Source organism: Passer domesticus, chromosome 1 (genome assembly GCF_036417665.1).
Source record: "Passer domesticus isolate bPasDom1 chromosome 1, bPasDom1.hap1, whole genome shotgun sequence".
Taxonomy (NCBI): domain Eukaryota; kingdom Metazoa; phylum Chordata; class Aves; order Passeriformes; family Passeridae; genus Passer; species Passer domesticus.
The window spans coordinates 23,505,237-23,525,379 of NC_087474.1; the positions used below are offsets into that span (position 1 = coordinate 23,505,237).

Consider the following 20,143-nt stretch of genomic DNA (forward strand, 5'->3'; position numbering starts at 1 on the left):
AAAGATGAACACTGTAGTCTGTTATCACAACAGAAACTGTGACAGTGCCTGTATGACAGTGCCTGTATGTCAGAGATACCTTGCAGGAAGCTTAATAGGCCATTGCCACTTACCCTAAAATCATTTGCTGTGGCTTGAATAATTGCTGATGCAAGAGGGAGAAGAGATTCCTCTTTCCTTCCTCATCTTTCCTTGAAATATGAAGACAATGGATGACTGAAAGTGAAAAAAATGGCCAAGGACTCCATAGGTTCCAAAGGTCAGGTATGAATCTGAGACTGTTGTGGCAAAGCTGTCGGTCCTAGAGAATTTCAGCCATCTACCACGCTGAAAAATCCGTAAGTGTATGAATGTTTCAGCGTGGTGGATGGCTGAAAAGAGACTGACATGGGAAAAGAGCCATATCAATGAATTATTATTCTGCACCTCTTTTTTTCTATCCACATGCAGCTATCCTGAAATGGCTGGAGCATACCAAGAATTCATCTCTTTGGAAGCCTGAGACGTCCCATACCATCTCAACCACTTTTGTGTGTTGCTGAGTTTCTGGCTCCACATGTCCCTCAGCCACCTGCGTTATGGGAGACATGGTGATTGAAAATCCACATCTTTGCAGGTTTTTCTGTTCTTTGGCTGGGTGTTTGTCCTTCCTGTGTGAAACTTCATGGGTAGGATGGATGGGACAGTGGCTTAGTTTGATTTGGTCAGGATACGTGTGCCTGCATCCTTGCACCTTCCACGTATTTCTTTAATAGAAAAGGGCTATCAGAGTCAAAACAAAGAAAAACTGGCTACAGAGTCAATGATTTATTTCAAGGAACAAGTTGGAAAAGACCCAAACAGTTCACTGAAAGTGATATCAGGAAATACTTGGACTTGAGCCACACTGCTTTGGGCCTATAATAGTATTAATAATGTATTTATTATTTTAACTTGTTTGAAGTTACAGAAGTAGCTTACAGAGCTACTTTAGGTTTATGCTGGTATAAACTTTCAAGTAGTTATCTTCACTGTCCAGGTTAATTTAAAATCCTTCTTGCTCTAAATTGATACCATTCACATGAAAGATAACCTGAAAAAATACTCATGTACCTCTCATGCCATATACTTCTATTACAATGCTTCAATCACATCATTTGTTGTGCTACCATTTTGTGGTCAGACACACTTCGTTGGACCAGCTTTTCCTAACGCTGTGGATTTTCCTATCCAAACAGCAGGCTTTTCCATTTCGTCGGCACTCTTGATAGCGAGGAACTGTCCTGTCGGCGGAGGCAGCTCCAGGCAGGCTGTCCAGCCGGGGACGGGGGGATGCGTGGCACAGGAATGCTGCTTTCGGTGCTGGCAGTGGCCCTGAGACACGGCGCCTGTGGGGTCCCCGCTCAGGTGCGCACCCATGACCCATCCTTCCCATTCTTTCCGTACACGTGCCCCCGACGGCAGCTGATAAATAGGGGCTGGATACACCCCCGGCACCTCCCCCAGACCGGCTGAGGGCGAGACGACCCTGCTGGCAGCGGGGCGCTCGGGAGGCGGTGCCGGGGCCCCCCCGCGCTCTCCCGGCTGCGCCGGGGCGGGATCCGACCCGCGGCTGGGGGAGGGAAGGGGAGCGAGGACGGGCCGCCGCCTCGCCTTCTCCGCCCCGGAGAGGTCCCCCCCTCGCCGAGGCGGGGCTCCTGTTTGCCTTCGCCGTTACCTCTGCCCGGGACTCCCTTCGGCGAGCGGAGGGGGCCGGGGAGGGGGCGGCTGCCCGCCTCGGAGCCCCTGGGCGGGGAGGAGGGCTGGCCGCGGCTGCCGCTTGGCCTGGCCGCAGGCACCACGTCAGCTCCCCGCAGCCGCGGGGGCCCCGGTGCGCGACCCCAAGTGACTGCGGCCCCGACCCGGCCCCGGGGCACAGGAGCGGCGGGGCGGCCGGCCCTCGGGGGCACAGCGCGGGCAGCTCCTCGCACGCCCACCGCGGCCCCCTCCCCCGCGAAGGGAGAAGCCGTCTGCCGAGCAGACGTGGCAAACAGGCCCGCCAGCTTCCCCTCAGCTGGGTGGGCGGGTGGCCGTCGCCAAGGGGAGCTGCCGGGAGTGCCCATCCTCCTCCCTGCGCCCTCAGAGTCCCGCTCAGCCGGCCGGGAGCGCTCGGGGCGCCGGCTGCGGGCACGTCGGGCTCCCCTCGCACACACACACTGCCCGAGCGGCCGCGAAGCCCGGAGGGGAGACGGGCAGGGCTCTGCCCGCGCCCCGGACGGAGATGCTTCCCCGGGGAGAGCAAACAGCCGGGACGCGAACGGGCTCCGCCGGGGCTGCGGGCGGGCGGAGGGGCTGCCGGTGTCCCCGGCACCCGCTGTCCTCAGGGAGACGCCAGGGGCGCGGGACCGGAGTGACCGTGCTACAGGGGTCGTGCTAGAGGGGATGGGGAGGGCGTCGCCTTTTGCCTTTAGTTGCAGGGGGACTGCGGAGCGAGGCTGAGCTGGGATCCAGCCTCCTCCCGGATCCCCGGCCGCTGCCCCGCGGGGCGGGAGGCGCCGCAGGCCCTGGACAGCTCCCGCTTTGAACCCACGGGGCGCTGCCAGCCGGCTGCCCGGCGAGGCTCCCGGCCGCTCTCCCAGAAAAGCGGGGCGAGAGGGGCGTGGGACGGCTGAAGGGAAAAAAAAAAAAAGAGAGACGACGAGTCAGATTTTCCTTCCGAAAGCCTCAGTGTCCACGTCCTCAAAGCATGGAACCAATTTAGCGTCGCCGCCCCCCCGCCGCTGCCGCTGCCAAGGCTGCTCGGAGGGCTGGGGACACGGGGCACGTGATGGCCTGGGCGGCGCCGGGACCCTCCTGCGGTATAAGTAGGGCGGACCGGGGCTGGGTTAATTTAGCGTCCCTGGCAGCAGGTTTCTGCTAAGGTTGGAGTTACTCCTCGAGACTGTATGCCTGCGTCCCACAGGCGATAGCTAACCAACCGACTCGGCACCACAAGGAGTCTGCATGTCTTGCAACTAGACATGCTCAGCTTTGTGGATACACGGATTTGGTTGCTGCTCGCAGTAACTTCATACCTAGCAACAGGCCAACGTAAGTGCTTTCCGCTTGTTTGTGGCAGGGGTGGTGGCAGGGGTGGCTGTCCGGCTCTGCGCTCTGTGCTTTGTCCCGGCGCCCGCCCCACGCACGGCAGTCTGCAGGGAGTTGCTGCTTCCCAAACGATAGAGACCAGCTCAAAAACTGCCACCTCCGTCCCAGATCAGACTCTAGATTCTTTCTTTCCCTAAGAAAAAGATGGCAAATGGCCAACGAGATCCCCCTCTATGGGAAAAAAAAAAAAAAAAGGAAAAAAAATAAAAGGGACCACGTCTTCCCCAGACGGGCTCGTACCTAGAGGAGCACAAAGCCTCGCCTCCAGCGCAGATGCTGCGAGGAGATACAGATGCTGGGAGGAGAGTGCCTGCGGCGAGAGGAAACACCCAGGCTGCACTTTTGTGAGACTTGAGGCGCGCTTTCCGAGGCAGGGAGCGGGGGAGCGGCGGCTCGTCCGTCCATCCCTCCCTCCCTCCCTCCCTCCATTCCTCCCTCCCTCCCTCCATCCCTGCCCGGCCTCCGCGCGCGGGGCTCCCCCTGCGGGCCGCTCGGGGCTCCGGGAGGGGAGCGAGCGCCGTGAGGGGCAGGGGGAGCGCGGCGGGGAAGGAGCAGCGCTCCGCTCTAGCGCGGAAAGGCAGCGCGGCTCCCCGAGGGCGCAGTGCAGCTCTCCGCCTCTGGCTGGAGGAGGATGTGGTGTCCCCTCGCCGCAGTCAGCGAAGCGCACACACACACACCGCACACCGAGATGGGAGGGAACGCACCCGCCACTAGGCTGGGGGCGAAGCGGAGCCTTCCTGCAGCGCAGCGCCCTGTGAAGGGCCCCCCGAGCCCCCGGCCACCTGGCTTTGACCCAGGGTTTGGCTGCGTTCCAGGGGGAAGGAAGGAGGGAGGAGCCGTGCGCTGTCTGCCCCTGGCGCTGGGAGCCCCCGGGATGGTGCCCCCCGGGATGGTGCCCCCAGGGATGATGCCCCCCGGGATCGTGCCCCAGGGATGGTGCCCCCCGGGATCGTGCCCCCAGGGATGATGTCCCCCGGGTAGCCCTCGCGGGGCCGTTCTGGGCGGGCATTCTGGGGACATTCCCGCAATTCCGGTGGCGGGAGGCAGCTGCACCTTCGCACAGGAGAGGGAGCGGCTCTTGTGGGGGTCCCCGACCCGCTCACCCCGCTCACTCCCGCAGGGAGTTTGGGAAGGCGCCGCTGTCACCGTCCCCTGCGGGCAGTAATGGCTTTAGTTTTGTGTTAGCGCTGGCTGGCTGTGTGTACTGCCGCGGAATTCCAGTGCTTGCAGCTTTTCAGCGCTGTTACCTTTCTCTGGACTGCACGAATCATCTGAATTTAGTGTGATCATGCACTGCCAAAGTGACACGTTGTGGAAAAACATCCAACAACCTGTTAGTTAGTGGTAATGCTAATTGCTGGCATTCGAGTGTGATGTGAGACTCTTTTACTCTGATGAGTTTAAGCCAAAATAGATTTTTAATTCCTTGAAATTAAGAAATTCAGAAAATTTGTTTCTCCAACTAATGAAAAAAGTGCATACTCTCACTTAGCAGTGCATAACATACAGACATGGTTATTTGTAATTTTGTGTTTCTTTAATAGCTTCAAATTGCTCCCTGTTACACAGTTTTACAGAAAAATGGGGAAATAGGGATGTTTGGCTGGAACCTTTCCCCGTAAAAAGTGGGATTGGGCCATTTATCTGAAAATTTCCGATTACTCCTACAATTTAATATCTTCACATGTGTCAGTCTGCCTGGGTTTATTAATCTCTTGCATGAACACATATGTGGAAATACATAGGTGGAGGGGCTTTCAGTGGAGGTATGTTGAAACATATTTAGAGCAGGTTTATAGTTGATATCTGACTTTTTACTGTATTAACCATATTACTTGTTTTGATTTAATTAGCAAGTCCATTTTGAATTTGAAATACATGGCAATTTCACCCTTGAGTCTTTCCAGTGTAAGATAATCATCTTAGCAGGAAGAAATTACATAAGGAAAATGTTTATTGCATTAAGGAAATCAACTAAAAATTGCATTTCAAATTAAAAGCAGCAAAATTAACTTTGAATTGAAAACAAGTTTAAAATTTAAAACTTGCAAAATATTTGAATCCCTGCTCTAATTATCTCTTATTTTCTTTCCCTTCTCTTTGCAGATGTGAGTCAGGTCAGTATAAATTTTTTATCTAATATATAGCACTCCAGTTAACAGGCTAGGCTTCTCTTCGTGTGGCAGCATTAGTTTCTAACATTCATTCCCGACATGGTAATGGAAAAGTGGTGATTAGATCCTGAAGGCATTGCCTGGAAAGGTACCCACCCCAATTTCACAAGTGGGACGGCCTTTTTGAGAGACTGCCTTCATAGGTGTAGAGACCATGAGGAGAAAGTAACGGAGCAGTGCTCTTTGGACATTGTACCTGGCACTTTGGGTTGGAGACTCTACTTTAAAGCTGGTTCTACAGTCTAAATTTCATTGCACAGCAGGATTATGAAAGAGCTCAGGTGTGACTTTTTTTTTTTTAATTCTAATATTTTATGCTGTAATAGCTATAAGATTGTCAATCTTCAACACAACGTTTTAATATACTTACATGCATCTTTGCTGTATATAACCTCCCAACCTTCAAAGTAATTTTAAATCATTTAAATTTAAATATATTGGACTGAGAAAAAGTATAATTATGTAAGAAAATGAGTCTAAGTTTATGCATTATTTTAGTTCAAAATACTGGCAGAAATTGTAACTTTTTTTTTCATTCTCTTCCTTATTTTTTTCCAGCCACCTGCAGGGCGCAAGGTAAGCATATTTCTTTTTCTTGTTTGGAAATAAAGATATCAGGTAGTCTTCAGCAGATTAATATTTTGTTGAATATTGGATGAAAGGAAAATTGGCTACACTGTTTATTTTCAGTGTTCTCTGAAAATAGCAGTAGTGCTGAGATGAATTGGTAGGAAAAAAGGAGGAAATTATCAATGCAGCATTTTAACACCAGGGTAAATTCAAGTATTGAATCAAAGGTGCTTCACCTGTGAGTGGATCTAAGCCTACCAAGACCTAAATGGCATCAAAGTATCATTCTTATTTAAACAGAGTTCCTTTGTAAAGATTTACATGGATTGAATAGTGCAGCAGTATCCATATAGGTCTAAAAGGCTAAGTTGATTCTATATTATTTCTAAAAGTCACTGCTGTTAAATTAGAGCTAGTTACTCAGTAGAAACAAACCACAATTTTGTAAGCACTTCTGTGGTCTGTGCAGTCTGAGCTTTTAATTCACACAACAGTGACGGTGGCTAATCTATTTCCAGTAGATTATTATGGACAAAAGTACACTTTCTGTGGAAAATAGCTGTTGGACCTGAATGTGCAGCCCTCTTTTCCTTTTTAATGTACACTAATTTTTCTTAATGTCTGTTTCCCTGTATTGTCCTGGAAAATTTCCACAGTAACTCACTGAGTTTTATTTTCTTCCGGCAGGGCCCTAGAGGAGACAAAGGGCCACAGGGAGAAAGGGTAAGGAATTAGATTGACATTTACTTGTGATCTTTGAACAGCAGTTGTTGAAAGACCAGTAGGAGAAAACTAAGTTTAAGCATTCTGTGAGATCAAATGATTGTACGTGTAGAAGCTTGCATGTGCAATTTAATTTAAAAAAGAAACCGAGTTACATATGTACCAAATTCAGCCTAATTATGGTCATTGTGCCTGAGCAGATATGGTTGAGATCATAGGGCAGCCTAGCTATTCAAGTGATGATTTGAAAAATGTTTTGCCAGCTGTTCACAGTGGAAATAACACAGAAATGCAGAGGGAAAAGTTGACATTTAATCTTTGAATAATATGGTGTATGGGTAAGCTCTCTACATAAAACCTCAACAGACTAAGCCGGTTTTGAAGACAATTTGTTATCTGTGCCTCCAACAATTTTTTGGGAAAGCCCTTTTCATGGCAGCTGGGCATTTGTTATCTACCTTCTGCTAGTCAAAGAGGATGTTATACTGCTGAAAGCTCTACCGTAAATGTAACCATTAATAAGAACAGTTGAATAATTTAATTGCAATGTTCATTTATATCTGCTTTTATGGTTTGCCTCTGCATCATTGCTGCTTTTGTAAAGTGGTATTCTGAACTTCACATACTTATCTGGGTTATGTGTAGTTATGTGTATTTTTTTTCTATCATCTGAAAATGAAAATGCCATAGTACTGATGTGGGAGCTCTTGAAGATTTCTGAGATCACAGTGTGCTGACAAATGTATTGGAAACTATTAGGAAGACTGTATCAGTGTGGTCAGTTTGATATTTGCTTTAGACTGCCACTAACTAAATTTGTTTAATGAAAGGACATGCTTTCTTTGTTCTGAAGGCAACAAGCCTAATTTTGCCCCTTTAAAAATCTATTTATTATTGATTTCATTAAGTACTGAACTGGGTCCGAAAACTCAACAAATTAAATACCTCACATCAGTTGCCATGATGCCAAAACTTCACCAGCTTTATGTACTGAGGATGAAAGAATGTAAGGACAAATGTTGCTGGACTGAACACAGGTAATTTCAGCCTGTTGTAAAAGTTCTGGCAGTGGTAGCAGATGGATGGTATCAAAAACCTGTAGAAGAGCACTGCTAAACTTTAATTGGATTTGCAATTGTACCAGTAAATTGTCTATACTGATTAAAAAACTGGCGTCGGACTTACTCTGGATCCATGTTAATTCATATCAGTAGGACTGACCTTTTCTAATGCTCACTGGTCAAACTTGAGGCTCTCAATAACAGCATCTGTCAGGCTGTGTGGGTCCACATGGGTCCCTTGGGCTTCGTAGGTCTAAAGTTTGTCACTTAAGATGAAGCTTCCCAGTTTGGATGTTATGCTTTGGTAATGAAAATCCAATATTGCCCCTGTAAATCTTCCCAAATACAAAGCTCCAGCACATATCTGATACAAGGTGTAGCAAGGTAACATAAAATCTGACTATTTTCTCAAGTTAAGCATTTATTGAAACTAATTATTGAAATGTATAGCACTGCTGTAGGGTGTGCTGTGGGTGCCTGGTTGTTAGTGAACTTACCACATCAGAGATTTCTTCAGCCACTTCTAATTTTCACTGTAAAATTCTCTTTTTAACTCTAGGGTCCACCAGGTCCACCAGGCAGGGATGGTGAAGATGGTCTACCAGGTCCTCCAGGGCCCCCTGGTCCTCCAGGTCTTGGCGGAGTAAGACATCCAAACTTTCTATTACCAGAACTCATAAGCTGTGCTTTGTAACCAAGGCGAAATTTATATCTGCTGGAAAGCACTGTTGTTGAATTGAAGAGTGGAAGAAACATTCTCTTGCGAGCCATAAGAAATTGATGGCCCAGTTCCAATGAAACCCTCCTTGGGTTTATATATTCCATGGAAAATTTGGATTCTGTATTCAACAGGAGCTTAGGAAGAAGAGCAAATCAACCCTGTTATTTAGCATTAAACTTACACAGCAATAATGTGTATGGGTTAGGCATCAATTAAATGAAACCAGTGCTGTTAAGTAGATGGGGAAAAGAAACCTTTGTGGTTGGATTCAAGAGACAGCAACTGTATTGGAATAAGCAAAGAAGACAACTCCTTAAGCTAAAAATCAATTAAAAGAGCTATAGAATTTTAAGAGTATTGCCCTTTAGAATTTTTTCTTTTTATCTGTATTCATACTGCAGAACTGTAAATGGGCTGTGTGTACACACTTTGTGCACCTGTGTCCATCATGTACTCTGCAGAATGCTGAATTTAACTCTTTGCTTGACATTAGCTACATAGGGAGCATGAAGACAGATGGTATTGTACTGATCAAGTTTAGTAAGTCCTTTTACATGGAAGAATACTCTTTTTTACTTCAATACTTTATTTTGCTAGTTGCAAATATCAAACTGCTTTCATTTTTTTATGTCAATACGTCAATGAAACAAGCAAGAAAAGGGGGTTTGATTGTGTTGTGGAGAATCTTTTTCTATTTTGATAAAATATCAAAAATCCATTGCAGTGTTTCTGAGGCTGCATGCTCCTCAGATATTTCTGAAACTGAAGGGCCCACCTCATGCAATAGCTACTCAGGGCTGGTACATTAATTTTACTTATGCATATTTTTTCACTGCTTTGCTTAACTTCCTTCATTGGAAATTAGGCAGAATAATTTGAGAGTTTCAAGAAAGTTTTCAGTTTAAATGAGCACTGAATTTATATTCCTAATTTTCAGTTCACACTATTGAATGTTTCTCTATCACTTATGCAGAGATATTCAGGTTTGAAAGGGCCTTTCCAGTAAAATCAAGTCTTTTTGGAAACAAGTGAATAGAAATATATTTATAATAGGGCTGTATTTACTGAGTTACATGTATGCTGCTTTAACAAACCTCACAGCAAGTATAACAAATCAGATGATATTCAGATACAGAATGTTGATTATAAATAGTTTTTAAAGTAAAGTTTTTAGTATTTTGATTTCAATCTTTTTATTATCTACAGAACTTCGCTGCTCAATATGATCCATCTAAAGCAGCAGATTTCGGCCCAGGACCTATGGTAGGTATATCACATAGCACTTGATAACTCACATGAATAACGTGTTTAGGATTTTCCTTTAATTCAGCTGCATTAATGAAAAACATAGTGTTAAAATTTGTGGTTTGATCGTATATTGACTCAGACTGGAAACTGATCCTTTAATACAGGATGATGATAAGTGTTTTAAATAGTCTGAGGGCTTGAAATACGGTCTTGAATCTGTACATTTTTTTGAATATAGCACTGCTGGGTCTTGTTCTTTTATTCTGTTTATTGACCACACTGTTATGAGTCAATGAATCTCGTAATCTGATGTTAGATAACACGTGTACTTTGTGATACTACTTTACCCATATTGAGACAGAAGATTGTGTTTTAGAAATGAGATTAACTGTAAAGCTGCCCTCTACAGCAGACACAGGCTAAAAAGTAACTCAGCATCTTGGCTCCAGTTGGTAATGATTTTTCCTCCATGGCTGTAAACTCTTTTGACACCCTTGGATTGCACATTTTTTTTAGGAAATTGGGCACCACACTTGTTTCTCAACATCGGAATGTTAGTACTCGGTACTGTCAGGCTGTTCTGAGGAGGACTCTATAGCTCACAGTATACTATATACAAATGGAGTTTAAGGGGTCTATTGCCACTCCATATGAACTTCTAACCCTTCCTTATGTTAGCAAATATTTTCTGTATACAAAGTTAGTAGAATATGAGTAAAATTCACCACACACGCTGATGTCACAGACAGTGCATCTGATGGGTGAGCAGCAGGATGAAGGATGACCAGGATTACTCTGGGTCAAGCGCTTGCTTCCACTTCCAAAAACACTCTAATATTAAATGGATTTTGGAAAACACTTTGGCATCCATTTAGTTAAGAAATATAGAAAATAGGAGTACCTTTAATGAAATTCTGCCCTCAGTGTCTGATGATTAATCAGAAAACATAGATGAGGATTTGTCTGAGGCAAATATCAGTTCTGTATTCCAATTTTTTTACTCAGTTAGGTTCATTTGACAGAAACAGCAGTAGAATCTACCTATTGTGAGGAATGTTTAAGTTTGACATATTTATTTCATAAATAATATGTAAAATTCAGGAAGGGAAAATTAGTTATAGAATAGAATTTGAGAGGAAATTCACAGGGTTCATGCAGCACATATGATTCAGACTGTCTAGAAACCATTATTTTTCCTAGAATTACTGCATATTATCATATCCACAACAGTGCTTTAGCTTCCATGAGTAAATGCCTGTAATTAATGTGCATTTATTCCTCTTAATAAAAGGTTTTCAGTTTTATGGAAAAGCTACATAACCACTGAGAAGTTGGCATATGATTTTAATGTTGTAATGAGAAAATCTAAAATACTTTCAGAGAAAGGTTTAAAACCAATTTAAAGCATAATTATATCTGTTGAAATGTCTCCTAAATCATTTGTTTGGACTATAGAAGTGTAAGTTAAAATTTCAGTTTGAAATTGTTTGCTTGCTTAGTAAACCTTAAGATAACTTTTAAGAGAGTGCACCAATCTATGGAAATTGCCTTTTTAGAAGTGATTTTTCTCATCCCATATTTTCAAAATGCATATAAATTCTAAATAATGTCAAGGAAAGTGTATTAGTGACTTATTTTGCAAGTGAATATGAAGAGAATTTAATAAATATCAGAAAACAATAACATATTTAAATAGAAGTAGATAATTATTGGAAATAGATGTATACACAATATGTATAAGAGCCTTTCATGATGTGTTATGACCCTTATCTTTAAACGTTTCTGCACAGGAAGGGTAGAGGGAAGAATTCAAAACAGAATGAACCAGTTCACTTTCTAACAAGCCAGAATAGATTAAGAAGATGAATCATGAAGTTCACAGCCATAATGGTACATTTCTAATCATCCCACTGGATTCTGTGCTGGTGTGTTACCATTAGATGTTTGCACTTGGACTGCCTGTGCAAATTCATGCCGACCTCTTAACTTCCTCTAATTTCACTTGAACATTGCACATTGGAAACTGTGATGCTAACTATGTTTTAGGAATGCTGGGAGTTGGTTTCATAAATGAGTTTATATAATTGTGATGTTTTTAAAAAGATCTTGTGATTTTTCTTCCCTAGGGTTTAATGGGACCCAGAGGCCCACCTGGAGCATCTGGACCCCCTGTGAGTACAGTCTTCTCTCTCCTAATGACATTGACATACCTGCAAAATTACAAATTATCTTGTTTGGAAACCAATAATATCTCCCTCATTTTCTAGGGTCCTCCTGGTTTCCAAGGTCTTCCTGGTGAGCCTGGTGAACCTGGTCAAACAGTAAGTACAGATCACACACAGACACTGCTAGCATTAGGAATAGCATACCAAAGTAGGCTTGCAATGCTTAGGCCCATTCCTCCTACCCATATGCACTTCTCAGAATTTTTGGATACTCCTGCTTGATCCTGTTACAGAAACAGAGCTGAACTCAGATTCAGGCTCTCTCCACTTGGAGTCATAAAGTGAAAATTCAATTAGGCTCCAATTATGCCCCAACTCGAGTAAGAAAACAGTGTAGATGTAGATGTAGATGTAGATGTAGATGTGTATGAAGACTTAAGCTTCAAGTAATTCTCAATCTACTTTTGACAGGGTCCCCAGGGTCCTCGTGGTCCCCCTGGTCCTCCAGGAAAGGCTGGTGAAGACGTAAGTGGTTATTAAATGTTACTCATCTCTTTCAAGGTGGTGATTTAACTCTAACAACCAGATTATTGTTAAGCTAAGTATTCCATTGGCCACATTTTATACGTTGTTAAAAAAATAAAGCCCTGAAATAATTACAAGAGATGCTGGAAATGTACAGAAAATTGGAAAACTTCCAAACCACTCCAAATACATTATTTAACTGCCTGGATACAGGGAGAAGAAAACTTAAAAGTTGAGAATCTCCCTGTATTTATGGAAAAAGAGAAGGCTTGCCAATGTACTTTCTTTTCTATTAGTGGTTTGTGTTGCTGTTTTATAAATGCTTTCCTTCTTAGTGCATCTTTATTGCATTTTGTAGGGTCACCCTGGCAAACCTGGAAGACCTGGTGAGAGGGGTGTTGCTGGACCTCAGGTGTGTAGTGATCTTCTGGGTACAATAAAACCAGTTCATCAATCAATGAAACCTAACAACCTTTCTGAATTTCACCACATTAACAGTCTAGTGATATTCCTTATATGGATTAATACAATTTCAGCCCTCACCTGCTGGGATATCATATAGTTGTGTTTTTATTTTGTTTCCCTACGTCGTTCCCACTGAAGCTAGTAATGAGTAACAGAAGTGGCATAACAGTAACAGAAGTGTGGAATTACACAGATAACCTGGCACCTTGGCATAGAAAGTTAAAAAAGCTGTGCTGTCACATGGTAATGCATGCAATTTCTGAGATTCAGAACTGGAAAAATCAGGTTGATTACTGTTAGTCTTGAAATGTCTGGTCCTGAGAAGTTAGGATCTGGGTTCTGTTTCTTACTTGAATGATAATGTACTTGTTAGTTTTATTGGAAGACTTATTCATCATCTTTCATTTTAACTGCAGTCTATAATATGAGATACAATCATTCATGCACTGTGTGTTTTTAGGGTGCTCGTGGTTTCCCTGGAACTCCTGGTCTGCCTGGCTTTAAGGGAATTAGGGTGAGTACATATATACTTTTCCCTGAATATTTCATATTTAACATCACTGCAGCATACTGAAAATCCCTGGAAATCCTCTGCAAATGAAGAGTTTATGAACCTCTTCAAAGTTTTTAATATTGCCTGATATAAATTACTTTTGAAAAATCAGAAGATTATATTAAGGAATAGTTTTATGTGGGAGGAAAGTTTTATGTTATAACACTAAGAATTTGCATAAAGCCATTTGAGAGAGAATATGTATCAATATTTATTTTTCTACTCAATATAGGGACACAATGGTCTGGATGGTCAAAAGGGACAGCCTGGTACTCCTGGAACCAAGGTAAGGACAATCTAAAAATGTAGGATACATTTGTAGCTCTTCCTAGCAAAAGACATGTGAATCCCCATCCAATCAGTCATCCGTGTTGCCATTAAACATTGCCCAGCTGCAGTAATCTAGAAGTCAGTGGATCCATGTAGAACAAATACATGGACCTTGTCATAAGAAAACATTCCTGGGACCTTAGTCCCAAGCCCGCAATCATGTTGTAAGCAAATTATTGCTTTCAGTGAATAAAGGCTGTAGAATTGGGCTCTTAATGAAGTGATTCAGCAGCACTTCAGACTATTTTGCTATCTCTGCTCTTCTCTGGATTGTATTCTACATTTGGGTAGGTTTTTTAAAGCATGCTAAAATGAAATCATCTCATTTTCCTACAGAACTCTATTGTGTGAGATCAGTGTAATGCTTCCTGCTAAAAATTTGTATACATACGGTGCTTTTCTGAGTTAAGGCTATTTGATCCTCACAATCTTTTTTCTTTTATTGTCTTCACATTAGAGCGCATTTGAACACTAGCCTTTAAAAACCCCTTAATAATATATTCTGAAATATAGTCTAGGAATATCTATGATAAACTCTTTATCTTTTAGTTTTTTCTTCTCCCATTCTACCTCAGTGCCTAATATCAGTGTTCTTGAAAAATTCACTGTTGCATCATTGGGTTATAGGAAATCCTGACTTATTCACAGGGGATTTATATTCACAGACTTCAAATAAAAAAATTAAAAACTCAGATAATAATTCTCCATCTTGCTTGTTTCTAAGAGCTTAGCACTACTTGGTTATAGGGTTTTTAGTTGTAACGTACAATATTCATTATCACTGCAAGTTGTTAACCTTCAGAAAAAGTTTACATGACAAGTCTGTCCAGTCATTGGAGATTCAAAGCAGATAAGCACATAAGTAAAGGACAGAACAGTTACTAGCTAGAAAACACAAGCATATTAAATCAAGGTTGTTCATGATAAAACCATGCTGAAAGCAGCAATGAAGGCAAAAACTTGCTCTCTTTGCAGCATTTAAGACTAGGTGCATTCAGGTATATTCAGGATACAAGCACTTGTATCCTGAATATTACCTGAATGACAAATCTTGTCATTGTAGACCAGCCTAGACCTGCTGAGAAGGCTGTTGAGAATACAATAGTGAAGGAAGAGGAGCCAGGTATTAAAGGCTGTTGCTCAAATACTTATTATTATTGGTCTTAAGTTAAAAATACCTGAGGCAGATCCTTATTTTACGCCATTTGAGAGGATTTTGTTGACTTACACTAAGGCAAGAGAAAGCATCATTCTGCTTCTGGTCTAGCTAAAAAACAGCTGCTGATTGATCTGGATTTGTAGTTGACTATCCAGATCCGATCTCTTAAATGTGTACTACAGAGTAAATGTCAGCATAAAGAAAGGGAGTGAAGAAAGCTGAGCAAGTGACACAACTTTCTCTGGCCCTTCCCTTCTAAAAGGATTCCATCTGGCTGTGTTCCAGAGCATGCAGGGACCATTGCAGTCTCTGCACACTCAGGACTTGATGTGCTATTATGGTATAGTGTGATGCAGAAACATGGACAGTGCTGTGTTATAAAATGCTACAAAAGACACAGAATGTGGGATCCAGTAGCTGAAAATCTCTCTGATAGTGTTAGACTATCTGTCCAAAGCATCCTGTAAGTAACTCAAGCCTCCAAACTTTCTTTTTCATAGGGAGAGCCTGGTGCCCCTGGTGAAAATGGTACCCCAGGACAACCTGTAAGTATTCACTGCTTCTGTGGGAAAGTATAATCTGATAGATTTAGTTCAGCCAGCATTTTCTTCAATATTTGTCATTATTGACACTCCAGATACCCAGATACTCTAATGTAATAGTAATATGGCTTAGCAGAGGGAAAGATCTCTATATATCTATGTTCAATGAAAATATATAAATGAGTTAATGTAATTTTTCTTTCAAGGGTGCTCGTGGTCTCCCTGGTGAGAGAGGAAGAGTAGGTGCCCCTGGACCAGCTGTAAGTGGCTTCCCATCTATCTGTCATCATATATCAGCCACTTACTGTGGCTCCCTCTGATATTCAGTTCTCTTTTTAAACTATTTATCATGTTCTTTCCTCACAGGGTGCTCGTGGAAGTGATGGCAGTGCTGGCCCCACTGGACCTGCTGTAAGTTTAAGCCTTGCTTTTTGACAGCCTGGTTCCATTAGGCTTTGTGCTTCTTTTCCTGTTTTAGGGGATTTCTTGGGCTCTTAAGAAGTTTATTATGTTGATGTTTTTAACATTGTTCTTTGTTGCTTATCAGACCATCACAAAGAGAAATTAGTGAAACAAACCCTTTGCAGACAGTATCAGGAGAGCCTCAGGATTTATATGAAACATATCCATTTTAGAGAAACCAAATACACTCTTGTTTGCACTGGTGATTTCACGAGAAGGTTTTCCAGCACATCTCTCTGGGAAATACCTAGTGCACAGAATTCTCATTTCCAACAGTCTAACAGAATAATTCTCATCCAAAAGCTAAAGAGACTTTCTACTTTTTAACAGATGCATACTATGCATATGTTACAGATGGCTCTAATTATATACAACCTGTAAATTATATATGCACAACAGGATATAGCTTTGAGCCTGCAGGCACTAACCTATTTCATTCACCACTAATACCTGACTTGTGAGCTATTGTGAAAGGCCAGCAAGACCCAAATCTCCTGTAGGTGAAATTCTACAGCTGAAGATCTGACTGTATCTATTCTAGTAAGAGCTAATCCAGTGCAGATTTGTCTGTTTAAAAGGAGTTAGTGTTGCCATAATTTACCCCTGACTTCAGAAACCTCATTTATCTCAGCCACATACATCTGAGTACAAGGATATAGTTTTGAAACTATAAAACAAATCTGGAATACAGCAGAACAATAGTAATAACAGTTAATAGGTTTCTTTTTCTTCCTACCTTCAAAAATTAACACTATGATAAAGCTGTACTTTAGCTGTACTTGGTTTTGTTTTGCCAAAGTTGATTTTAATACCCCTTGTCACTTCAAACACCTGTTGTGCTTTAACAGAATAGAATGTGAGCATGGGTGTTTCTCTTATGTTCTCCCACGTGGAGTATTTTAAAAATATGTGATTGGGTAGTTAAATTGCAGGCAAATAAAAATCTTACAGCTAGGATCTGATGTAGTAGAACCAAAACATTTTAGCTGAAAACATCTTGAATTAAGGCAGTTGAGTTGCTATAGGAAAAATGTCATGAAGCTGCCCATTGCATAGATTGTTGTTCACAATGGGCACAGTGTTGAATATGTCCCAGGCTGAAGTTATTTTTCACATACTTAGGTTAAGATACCTTAAGTATTCTACAAAGTGGTTACTAACACTCATTTTTTAAAACTAAAAAAGAAATAATGTTTCATCCTTCTTTCCACTTGAAATTTAAAATATAAAAAAGCCATTGCAATGAAAATTCTGGAAGTTTATGCTTTCACACATATCCTAAAGGGCATTTGGTTTCTTTTTTTTTGCTTATGCAAAACTAGTGACAATTCCAGGTACCCCCTTTATAACAGAGTAAGTTATAGACTATCTGAAGGCAGTTCCTCTTTGTCATACCACCTGACATGTTTTATTACCCTGGATTTGTAAGGCAGTTTTATTATAAATATTTCTAATTAAAAGATGTTAGCTCACAAAAAAATATATTATGAATTAATGAGTTGGATTTTTAATTAATAATTGAAGAAAAACTATCCCTTTTTTAATTTGTGTGCATTAAAAATTAAGGCTATGAATCCATCAGTGTATCTTCCCTTGTAATGTCTGGTGCATTGGAACTTGGTCCCAATGTAATTACAAATCTCACAGCAACAGGTAAACATAGTAGAATCAGTCACCTTGCCTTGCAGATACCTGCCTCTGCTCATCCTCTGTTTGTTCTTTCTCAGGTGTTTGGCCTCAAGGCAAGGTTTTACCAATTCTTGCTTAATTTGCACTGCAAATGTTGTTTACACATTCACCTGCCTCTTAACTGTAGTGAACCAAATCTGTCAGTCTGGAACTGCAAAAGGCAGCTAGCATGCTGAGGGGGTAATGTGTGGAACAAGTAAATGTGCATTTTTGTAACCTGGTTACTTCAACAAGCAAGATGTTTCTGTTGTCACTGAATACCTTTACACAACTGTTTCCCTTTCACTTCCCAGGGCCCTATTGGTGCTGCTGGTCCTCCAGGCTTCCCAGGTGCTCCTGGTGCTAAGGTATGAACATCTGCTTCTACTGGTACATTTGATAGTGAAGATGAAATGTACTAACCAGAGTTTCTAGGCAGCAAAAAACCCCATCCTCTATGAACTAAGAGTGCTTTCTTATTAGTTACTCTAGGGATTCATCCTCATCCTGGTCTGTATTTAGAGAACATCAGATATGAAAGCTAATTTAAAAGTCAGCACTTACTTCACAGCTGAAGATTGAAGCTGAGCAGGTTCAGGAAGACACATAAACCTTTTGCTGCTTCCTATGTGGGGCACTTTACAAGGGTGACATGAATCATGATAAATAAGTAAGGCAGCAGTTAACATCACTTTACAGAAATAGTGGAGGATGAAGAAGCTGCATTTGAATATTGGGCTACTTCTAATCTAAGTCCCTGAAATTACAATGCAGAATTTGCTTTAAATTTTTCTGGTTTTGGGCAGTACGATTTTGCTCTTGCAGACTATAATTTAAATTATTCACTTTATTTCTCAAATCTTAGCATTTTTTACCTGGGTAAGATCCTCAATATTTTGAGTGACCAAGGAAGGACAGAGCATTTGAGGAAAGAGTATTGCATATATTTCATTTACAAATCTTGCTGACCATCTGACCATTTGTCATAAAATCCATGTCATTATATTCAGGTTCTTGTAGTAAACTTGCAGAACACAACCTTCTGAAAATAAAAGCAAGAACCTTTTTTTTTTTTTGTCATTTACTCCATTGTGAACACTATCATATGCACTCTGATCAGGCATAATTTTGCATTTTGCATCTATGCAAATGGCATCCTAAAGTGCAAGATAATGGCCAATTAGGTCTCATGTACTGTGGCACCTCAGGCCAGTTCTGGAGGCACATAGATGCAAATGAAACTGGAATTCTAGTTCTGATTTTTTTTGGTCAGCCTTATGGGTAAACATCTGCTTTTCCTGTCTTAGCCACTACCTTAGATGGAGCCTAAATAGACATCCCAACCTGAGTGCCTTTAAAATCCATTAAAAGCTCTCAGCTGCTTGGTTTCCTGGCCTCTGAAATGGGAATACACAAATATGATTATCTTCATGCCAGGCTGATACAGGATTGCTTCACTCTTGCCATAAGATTGTGTACACTGATAGAGGGCTCTGTCCTTCTCTCCAACAGGGTGAAATCGGACCTGCTGGTAATGTTGGTCCTAGTGGTCCTGCTGGCCCAAGAGGAGAGATTGGACTTCCTGGTTCTAGTGGTCCTGTTGGCCCTCCAGTGAGTAACTTGCCAGGCTTTATCTATGAGATGTGTTCACTTTTGACTTTTAATTAACCAGTATTGTTACCTTTCTTAACAGGGCAACCCCGGTGCTAATGGTCTTCCAGGGGCTAAAGGTGCAGCTGTAAGTACAACTACACTCACACGTGCTTCCTCTAAAAAAACCCAATTCAATTAATGCAGCAGAAGAGACAAAGGGTTCACACTACCTTTTTTCCCTTCTGTTGGACAGGGTCTTCCTGGTGTTGCTGGTGCTCCTGGTCTGCCTGGTCCCCGTGGTATTCTTGGTCCTCCTGGCCCTGCTGGTCCTAGTGGTGCTAGAGGACTTGTTGTAAGTTACCTCTTGTATTGCATGTATTTGAAAACCAGACACAGTGTCCACAGTTGTAAAAGATCTCTGGACATGTTTTTGTTATAGTGCAGACATCTTGATGCACTGTGCTAGGGCATCGTAGAACAATTTCTGTGTGTCATTACTTGCTTTAGATGCTGAGACTGAATAGGTTCACTTTGCACTCCCTGTGAGTGCAAGGAATAGTTGGATTCAGTGATCCTTGTGAGTCCCTTCCAGTGCAGAATATTATGTGACTGTGAAGCTCTGTCCATGTTGATAGCACTGAGAGGGATGTGGCAGCAATGTCACAACTAGGACCTCAGTGGGTATCCTCAGTAGAGGAACCAGCCCTAAATGTGTTGTTATTCAATACTGCCATTTCTAAGCACCTTTAACATGTTTGGTTTTGTGCCTTTTAAGTCAAAAATACAGTCGTGCTCACTAGCCATTTTCACAATAGAGGGAGGCATGCCATTAGGTGATAAAATAATTTTTTTTATTCATGAGTAAACTCTCCAGATAGAAGAGGGATTTTTTGGAATGATGCGTAATTTTGTCATCTCTTTTTGTTTCGGACTCTAGGGTGAACCAGGCCCCGCTGGTGCCAAGGGAGAAAGTGGTATGAAGGGTGAGCCTGTAAGTATGGCAAAATGTGAAGGCTTTTTCAATCAAAAACCTGATAATATCTGCAACACGGTGTCTGATATGTTATTTTTCTGTTTGT

At 42.2% G+C, this 20,143-nt stretch overlaps 1 protein-coding gene across 1 annotated transcript in view; it reads left to right on the top strand.

Moving 5' to 3' along the window:
• The first annotated feature begins 2,803 nt into the window (after window positions 1–2,803).
• COL1A2 (collagen type I alpha 2 chain) overlaps window positions 2,804–20,143 on the top strand; it is a 38,486-nt gene continuing 21,146 nt past the window's right edge. The window contains exons 1-20 of the mRNA XM_064410406.1: window positions 2,804–3,048; window positions 5,212–5,222; window positions 5,838–5,855; window positions 6,537–6,572; window positions 8,193–8,276; window positions 9,561–9,617; window positions 11,729–11,773; window positions 11,870–11,923; window positions 12,239–12,292; window positions 12,651–12,704; window positions 13,218–13,271; window positions 13,543–13,596; window positions 15,300–15,344; window positions 15,548–15,601; window positions 15,708–15,752; window positions 17,786–17,839; window positions 18,984–19,082; window positions 19,165–19,209; window positions 19,318–19,416; window positions 20,002–20,055. Of these exons, the coding sequence (XP_064266476.1) occupies window positions 2,979–3,048; window positions 5,212–5,222; window positions 5,838–5,855; window positions 6,537–6,572; window positions 8,193–8,276; window positions 9,561–9,617; window positions 11,729–11,773; window positions 11,870–11,923; window positions 12,239–12,292; window positions 12,651–12,704; window positions 13,218–13,271; window positions 13,543–13,596; window positions 15,300–15,344; window positions 15,548–15,601; window positions 15,708–15,752; window positions 17,786–17,839; window positions 18,984–19,082; window positions 19,165–19,209; window positions 19,318–19,416; window positions 20,002–20,055 (1,086 nt within the window). The 5' untranslated portion in view covers window positions 2,804–2,978. The remainder of the gene's footprint in view (window positions 3,049–5,211; window positions 5,223–5,837; window positions 5,856–6,536; window positions 6,573–8,192; window positions 8,277–9,560; window positions 9,618–11,728; window positions 11,774–11,869; window positions 11,924–12,238; window positions 12,293–12,650; window positions 12,705–13,217; window positions 13,272–13,542; window positions 13,597–15,299; window positions 15,345–15,547; window positions 15,602–15,707; window positions 15,753–17,785; window positions 17,840–18,983; window positions 19,083–19,164; window positions 19,210–19,317; window positions 19,417–20,001; window positions 20,056–20,143) is intronic.